At 57.3% G+C, this 8,518-nt stretch overlaps 1 protein-coding gene across 1 annotated transcript in view; it reads left to right on the top strand.

Moving 5' to 3' along the window:
- The window catches only part of RNF130 (ring finger protein 130), a gene marked incomplete at its 5' end in the record, with an annotated part of 59,033 nt that overhangs the window by 27,628 nt on the left and 22,887 nt on the right, over window positions 1-8,518 (top strand). Inside the window, 3 exon segments of the mRNA XM_014587466.2 lie at window positions 237-319; window positions 4,191-4,287; window positions 7,079-7,283. Coding sequence (XP_014442952.1) covers window positions 237-319; window positions 4,191-4,287; window positions 7,079-7,283 — 385 coding nt within the window.

The raw sequence follows: 8,518 nt of genomic DNA on the forward strand, positions 1-8,518 counted from the left end.
TCAGAGATGACAGCTGGCATGAATCTTGAAAGACAAACAGAGTATTAATGGTTACGACGTAATTTTCAAAGAAGGTCATCGGCCTAGATATAATTTGGGTCATTATTTTTAAGCAGCCGAAGCCGTATTATTTTTAAGTTTCCACTTTATAAGCACGTGCTCACGCCCGCGGCCAGGACCCTCCTCTCTGAGTCCTCCTCTCCGCCGTTGTGACCTCTGCCTGTGCTTGGTTTCAGGAGACAGACCCGGACTTCGACCACTGCGCCGTGTGCATAGAGAGCTACAAGCAGAACGACGTTGTCCGGGTGCTGCCCTGCAAGTACGTCCGCTCGCCGTGCGTGAGCACGCTGCCCGTGCACCGGCGCCTCCCTGTCCGCGCGTTGGAGAGCCGCCCGCCCGGGTGCTGGCCGCAGGGCTGTGGCGGGAGGGGTGTCAGCGTAGCCTGGGCGAGAACGCGGCCTGCCTCTCCTCGCCCGGAGACCCACGCGGCCCCCCTCCAGATACAGCCTGGCCTGAGAGTGTGAGGTCAGGCGTTCTAACCCCGTGATTTCTGTGGGTTCCCTTCCACCTTACGTCAGAATGTCAGGAGGTTCCCCAGCGAGACCTCACAGGGCTTGGCTGGCTCTGCATGCCATGCTACATCGACGTTCAGTCTCTGAGCCCGGATGTGTACTGCAGCAAGGACTCCTGCCAGACAGCCCTGTCGTGCCCTGCTCCGTGCCGGTCAGGTTTGCAGTCTCCTGAGATTCCAGCAGTCCTCGAGGACGCGGTCTCCCCCACACAGAGGATAAGGAAGCAGGGTAGATCCCGAGTCACGCGGTTAGAAACGCAGGCCCACGCGGCCAGAAGGGTCTGCCTGTGATATCGGCACTGCTCACGGGCCACGAGCCTGCCCCCAAAGGCGAGCGCTCACCTGTGCTCGGCGCCCACGGGGAGCGGACTTTTTCACGGCGTTGGTTTCTCCTGCGGTCTTTCCCGGGCTGGGTATGAGATGTTACCGGGTGTACCTCTGGGTGTCCATCGGAAACACAGCACCACCTACCGAGAAGCCCGACCCACGACGGTGCCACCCCTCCCTCCGCACTCTTTTCTTTGCAAAGACGCCCACGGCACCAGCCTTCCAACGACGCGGCGTGTGAGGCAGAGTGCACGACCGTGAGTAGCTGTCTGAGCACACGGGTCCGACTGCCTACTCACTGGCGTCTCTCTAGCCCAGGAAGAGCAGGGTTTCTCGTTTGTTTGTCTTTATCCTAGAATTTGAGAATTCTAATACCAAATCAGAAATACGAGATTCTGGAACTCGCGCCAATCTAGTGGGCCATCGGAAAGCCATGAAGCTTTTCTGCCTGGAGAAACACGTCACCTGTAAAGGAAGCCCGTGGGCCCGAGTGGAAGCCACCATGTAGAAAAGCGGACCGCGCGGGGCCCACGTCTCCACCTGGAGTAGTTCGCCGGTCTGGGAACCTGAGGGGCAGGAGCTGCACACGGCCCCTCCGCGGGCCGGGCAGGGCAGTAGGCAGTGGTAAAGCAGTCTGCATTCTCGGGGTCGCTGGTGGGCCGGTGCTGGGGCTCCTAGTCCGGCCCAGACCCTCCAGACCCACTTGAGACCCGAGGACAGGGCTCTGAAACCTCCCGGATCATTGCTAAAATGAGAGCGTCTTCCTCAGGGGCCTCCGCCCTAACTAGGGCACCCAGAGGGCAGCTCCCGCCCTGTGTCCGCGCTCTCCCCGCTTTAATGACCATGCGCTGTAAGCAGAGTGGAGCTCCTGGGATCGGCGCGCGAGGCCCAGGCAGACTCCTGCCTGAGTGCAGGGCCACGGACCACACCCTCCCAGAGCTGGGACCTGGACTCAGCCTGACTGCTCTCTGGGCTGCAGCCACCACCGGAAAGGGGGCCTCAACCGGGTGGTCCGTGTGTGCATCTGCACCTTCGACTTCTTGGCAGGTGGCCGGGCTTTGCTCGGCCCCACTCGGCGCCCCCACGTGCCCCTGCCTGACGAAGCACACCCCCTCCGAGCGCCAGGCTCCCACGTGGCTCTGCAGGGTCGGCCGTCCCGCCCACTCTCCCGCCGCAGGCAGCTGCTCTGCAACATCACAGCCCTCGGCCGGCAGCCTCCTCCTCTCGCTGCTGCGTCCCGGGCGTTGTGAATAGAAATGGCATGGGGCCGCCGTGGTGACAGCCTTGGCCCAGAGCAGGGACCTTGTCCTGGGTGCTGTTGACATTTGGGACGTTAGCAGGTGGGGTGGGAGGAGGCTGTCCTGTGCCCTGCAGGCCACTTAGCAGGGTCCTGAGCCTCACCTGCGAGGTGCCAGCAGCACTGTCACACACTCAGGTCCCCAGGCGAGCCCCACTGACCCAGGGTGGCTGTGCGGTGCTCCTCCCACGTCCTCTCCAGCACCTTCGCAGTTCTCATCTGGTGTTCGAATCCTCCTCTCCCCTTCCTCTTGGTCTGCATTGGCTCTGAGACCAGGCCTGGGGTGTCGCCTGCCGGCTCTGCCCCCTCAGGGAGGTCCCCCAGAACCCCGGCAGGCCCTAGCCGGGCTGTGAGCACTGCCAGGGCCCTCCCCTGCCCCCGTTGCAGTCCGGGGCCGCCAGCAGCGCTGCCAGGTGTGTTCGTTCTCCCTAGACGCTGTAACGCGCCCCTTCACTCCTCGCTCTCCGCGGTGACTTCGACCCCGCCTGCCCCCTCCTGCCAGACTAGACAAAGAAAAAACAAAAAAGAAAGATACCAAATCCAACTATGGTATATGCCTTTAAAACTTCGTTAGTTTTAAAGGTTTTTTTTGTGGGGTTTTTTTGGTTTTTTTTTTTGTTTGTTTTTTTTGAGAGGTTTTTGCTATAGGGCACGTGTGCTCGCCAGAAAGACAGAGAGAGACAGACAGAAAGCGAGAAATCACCCCCTGGGGGGATGGCCACGCCGCAATCCTTTCTCCTCCATTCTCTTCTCGGGATCTTGGATATGCATGCACACGAGCCCGGTGTGAGTTTAAGCCACCAGGTCTGGGACTTGAACCACAGTCAACTATGTGGGAGTTCAGCGACAGCCATTACGCCAACTGCTGGTCCTGGTTTAATATCAGTCTTCAAATTTCTTTTTTCTTATCCCAAACTCGTGAGGGCTCGAGTGCTTCCTGTGGCTGTGCCCTGGATGTCTATCCCAGTGCCCGCCACTGTCCGTGTGGCCAGGACTCCGGGGCTTCCGTCCGGCTTCTTTATCGCTTTTCCGAGCTGCCGTGCAGGGCACTCAGGCTTAAGGGGCAACTTCCACGGCTCCTCTAAAACCTCCTCCCCCAAAGGACACAAGTTCCTTTCCTAAGAACGCAAAGCCCTGCCTGCCTGAGGTCCAGTTGCAGGTCTGTGAGTTTCTCTTCTGAACAGGACAGAGCCCTCCCCTCCTAACGTCGCTCTCTGCTGACCGCCAGCCGGCCCTGAGCACGGTGCGCCCTGGGAACATCACTGCCCTGGACTTTCACACACTGAACATGCTGCTTACGAGTTCAAAAATCTTCTAAATGACATTTTTATTTAGTTTTGTTTTACTTTTGCTATAGGGTACATGTGCTCCCTGGAGACGGAAAGACGGGAGCGGGGTGAGAAGTCACCCCAGGGAGGGGCCACCCCGTGATCCCTTCTCCTCTTGGGATTTTGGGCATGCGCAGGCACCGAGCCTGATTTTCAAGCCATTGGGTCCTGGCCCTGAATCCCACATCAGCCGTGCGGAATCCAGTTGCCTTGATCTCCATGCCTCCTGCTGGTCCAGAAGCTTCTAAATAACTAGAGTTACATGAGACTGATTAGTATGAGAAGTCTTTGTACTTTCATTTAACGCCTTTTGCAGGCCACCTTTGTGCGCTGGCTGTTGTAGAAAACGTTACTGGTACGCGAGTCTGGCCATCTTTATCCTTTGCTCCTTGAGTCCTGGTTGGGATTTGATGGGATCGAGAAGTCCAGAACGCCAAATCGTGCTTGTCAGTTATTACACAGTGCTGTTGACGTGACATTAGGCGCAAGAGATTTTCTGCAAGTTATGTTTTAATAAATCCCAGTATTTGTCCCTTGGGGGTTGTAAGTATGTCCTGAAGGTGGGGGTGGGGAGGGGACAGACTTAAGAATTCCATTTTTCTTTTATATACTGGCCTCGTGGTTCTCGAGTTCATAATTTGTGATGTAATTCTCCATTGTTTTATAGGCATGTTTTCCACAAATCGTGCGTGGATCCCTGGCTCAGTGAGCACTGCACCTGCCCGATGTGCAAACTCAATATCTTGAAGGCCCTGGGGATCGTGGTACGTATCACTGTCACCCCTCTCTGTGGCACCACACCTAACGGAGTAACACTGCCGGGCTCGTAGGCGGCATGAGGACACACTGGGTCCCCAGAACAACCTTATTCACCCCACACTGCCTTTGCCAAGTACTCCAACTGCCCCATCTTGGAGAACTCCCACAAGAAGATAAATAACTATATCGCTCCACTTTTTTTTTTTTTTAAAGATTTTTACTATAGAGTGCTTGTACTCACCAGAGAGAAACAGAGAGAGACAGTAAGAGGGGAGGCGAGAAGGGACATGGCCACGCCACAGTCTCTGTTTTCCTCCTGGATTTTGGGTGCACACACACGTCCTGTGTGATTTTCAAGCTTCCAGGTCTGGGATTTTCACACCACAGTTGGCCATGCAAGAGTGTCGCACTGTAGCCCCACAGCACCTGCCGGCCCCACTGCTCCACTTTAACTGCTGCTACTGGGTGGTGGGTGGTGAAGACGAGCTGACAGAAGGGACAGGCTTCGGTGTCATCCCGACGTTTCACCTTTTTGTAAAGAACAGGGTGTAGACGCTTGACCAGCCCCATGGTAATTTATCCTGCCGTCGGCATACTGTGACCTCATGCCATCACCCTTCCTCCCTTTTAAGTCTGGCGGTGCGGCCAAGCAGCGGGGGTGGCCGGCGAGCAGCAGCTGGGGACTTGCACCCCTGCCGAGGGCAGTGGGGGATGCCGTGTGGAGGCTGCTTCTCCAGGACATGGAGTTCTGCCTTTCTGTGCTTAAGAGAAGTCTCTGTTCAGGGCATGCGTTTTAGAGAAGAATACAACGCTTTCTACTCAGAGCAGAGTGCGTGAGAGCCCTCTGTGGAGCAAGCTCAGTCCGACCCAGCTGCCCAGCGCCCGTGTGTGTGCGCAGTCCTGTGTGAGCCGCTGCGAACGACAGCTGGGGCAGGCCGCGTGCCCCTGGTGCCAGGTGTCCCATCTCGGGTCACGGCACTCGTGTACTCTGTCACAGGGCGGTTCCCTCTTGGCGTGCCTGACACTCTGGCCCAGACAGTCGCGAGAAGCTCTCCTGTGCCCGGCGGGCTTCGCAGGCTCCACGCACTCCTACCAAAGGCCAGGACCCACCGCGGGCGCAGTCGGGAAGTCTCCACCGTGCAGAGGTCCCTGCCTGAGGCCGGGTTAAGGCAGAGCACCTGTCGGGGTGCCCAGTAGCTGGAAGCAGTAACTGCCCCCGGCCTTGTCCCGGGCTTCCTGCGAGCCTACCCTTGTAAGTGCTGGCACGTACCCCCCCTTCTTCCCGAAATGTGTTAGGAGCGTCCGTCAGTGCTGAAAGCCGATAAAACGATAAGCCTCTTCTGCAGTTCTGGGCATGTGTGTCAGCAGCTGTTACATGGCACTGCGGTTTTTATAGCAGGGCTTCGAGTCACCTAAAGCAGTTCTTTTCCCAGGAAGCTGAGGATTCTGGGTTAGTCAGTGTCTCCCTCAGCCACCCTCCCAGTCCTACTTCTGACAGCTGTCTGTTACCGACGGGCCGGCAGTCACTGGGGGAACAGGGCCGCCGGGCCGAGTCGGAAGTCTTCCGTATCTGCTTTCTGACGGTAGACCTTGGCCCACGCAGTCTCCCCTCCTCTCCAGGGTTGGGATCTGGGTTCGGGAGCCGTCCTCACAAGGTTTGTCTTTCCAACTTGGATCTGCTCTTGGTCTGTGCTTGCGTTTGAAGGTCTTGTTAGAATTTGCATGCCAGGGGACCGGCAGGTGGCGTGGTGGTTAAGGGCACTGGATCCTCACATGGCCAAGCGTGGTTCGAGTCCCAGACCTGGCAGCTTGCTTTCTCACTTTCTCTCTCTCTCTCTCTCTCTCTGGTCAAATTAAAATAAGTAAATAAATAAAGTTAAATAAAATATCTTTTTTAAAAAAACGAATTTGCATGCCAATTAAGTGAGGATTGCAGAGATGAATAGGATGAAAGGGTGTCCGTTACCTGCTGTCCTCAGCTCTGACCCTAACGGGGGGGATACTCTTTACTGGCTTTGAACTGATTATTTGTTGGCTTTAGAATAATGATAAAGACTGCCTGTAAACCCTGTCCACCAACGGTTATTCTGTCTTGTTTGTTTCTGCTTTTGTTTGTTCCTTTCACGGGGTGGGGGGGTCCCCCTGCCACTGCCCACCCCAGCCTCAGCACCCCAGATTGCGGGCAGCGGCGTGCGCCCAGTGTGTTCACGGAGGTCCTGGGATGTGAACCCAGGACCTTGCCACGTGGGCACAGTCGTGTGGCCACTGCGTCATCACACCACCGTTTATAAAGATACGGTGGACAGTTTTTGCAGTTCCACGGTGGATTTGGGTTTTTCCCCTTGTATCATTCTTGGGAGAAGATTTTGTGTTTCTTTTGAAGAAGAGAAACCTCCATGGGCTCGCGCGTAGTGCCTTGTAAGCACCGTATGGAGGGGGCTGGGTCCGCGTAGCCAGCCAGGGTTCAAATCCCAGCCCTGGAAGCTCGACAGATATGCCAGGCATGTGTGTCTGCATGGCCAGAGTCCTGCCAGGGTGGACGTGACCGGGCCCCACTGACGGGTTCCTGAGAGCGTGCGCTCAATCATCGCTCACTCGCTCTCTGCCCTCCCGTGCCCTCTGATGATGAAAAACTAAGTGTCTTGCGTGAGAGTAGAAAACAGATGGACGGCAGAGAAACCAGAGAAAATCACACGGAAAAAATAAGAAACTTCGTGACAGAGTGTCAGACACTTAGAACTGTATAAAAGGAAGTGTTATTCTTACAGTTACTTTTTATCTGGAAATATTTTACAGCCAAATTTGCCATGTACTGATAATGTGGCATTTGACATGGAAAGGCTCACCAGAACCCAGCCAGCTAACCGACGGTCCGCCCTCGGCAACCTCACCAGCGACAGCTCCCTGGGCCTCGAGCCTCTTCGAACTTCGGGGATAGCGCCTCTTCCTCAGGATGGGGAGCTCACTCCTAGGACGGGAGAGATCAACATTGCAGTGACAAGTAAGTGAGGCCCCTCCGCCAGGCACGGGGCGGCCCGCAGGAGAGCCTAGGCGGTCGCTCGGGCTGGGTCCGAGTCCCCCAGACGTAACGTGCACCTCTGTTAAAGCAGACACTTGGAGCAGCAAAACCTGGCGGGAGCGTGTGCCGCGATGCATCGGCACAGCCGTGGTGAGCAGAAGCGTACAGGCTTGCCGCGGCGGCCTCGTCGGCCACGTTCTGCCGTCCTTGCCTCGCAGACCAACGTCTGCAGGAGACGCTGGGGTGGCGTGCGGCCCAGCTCTGTGCTCCTGCCGTCCCAGGGGTCGCGTGCAGGGCGGCACTCTGGAGTGTGAGCTGACAGCTCCTGGCCTCGGGAGCCGCCGAGGCACTGTGGTCGCCTTGTCTCCCAACCTGTATGGAAGCTTGCTCCCCTGGCCTCGCTCTCCGGGGTGACTGAACACAGGGAGAACGCCAAAGGGCCACCTGGCCAAAGAACGTGTCGTGGTCTGGTCGCCAGCGCCGTGAAGGTTGAGCTGTCTGCGTGAGTGGGACACGCTCTCGGCTCTGGCCGGGGCGCCGGTGGTGTGTGAGTGGCGGCGTGTGTGTGGGTACCCCGACCTCGGCCCTCTGCGCAGCTCTGTCCTCCGCTCCACCCTCCCTGCCTTCATCTAACCACCCGCTAGCCTGCCTCGCCGCCTTTCTGTGTTCTCACTGCCGCTTGCTGAGCCCGTGGGACTTCCTGAAGCTGGTGGGACTCCACTTAGCCAGGGGGCCAGTGAAATAGCTAGGCCTGTTCCAGAGTGTTTTCCCTTCACGTCCTCAGACCCATATGGTCGGCGTAATTCCAGCACGTGCGTTTTCAGCCAGGAGAAACTAGTAGGAGGAAATGATTCCCTGGGTTTTAATCTCGTTTGCCTAAACTTGGAGAGCCTTCATTTGATAGAGCTCGGCTCGCCCCTCACCATTTCTCAGTGACTCCTTTGACACTTCATGGCTTCCGGCTTTGCTGGACCTGCTTACTGGTCTCGGCCCTGGTCTGGCGGCGGTCATGGAGGCATAGGCTGTCCACGGGTGTGCCTAGAGCCCTCGCTGACCAGGTGCTTACTGAGCACTCCCCCGCCACGGACCGTTAGTTCCACGTCGACGCGCACTTTCCGAACCTTACACTTCGGTGCTGAAATACCACGTCACGTACAGGTCACTCACCGATCGCGGAGGCTGCACGCGAGGGCAGGGAGCAGACTCGGCAGCTGGAC

Source organism: Tupaia chinensis, unplaced genomic scaffold, assembly GCF_000334495.1.
Source record: "Tupaia chinensis unplaced genomic scaffold, TupChi_1.0 Scaffold000214_1, whole genome shotgun sequence".
NCBI lineage: Eukaryota > Metazoa > Chordata > Mammalia > Scandentia > Tupaiidae > Tupaia > Tupaia belangeri.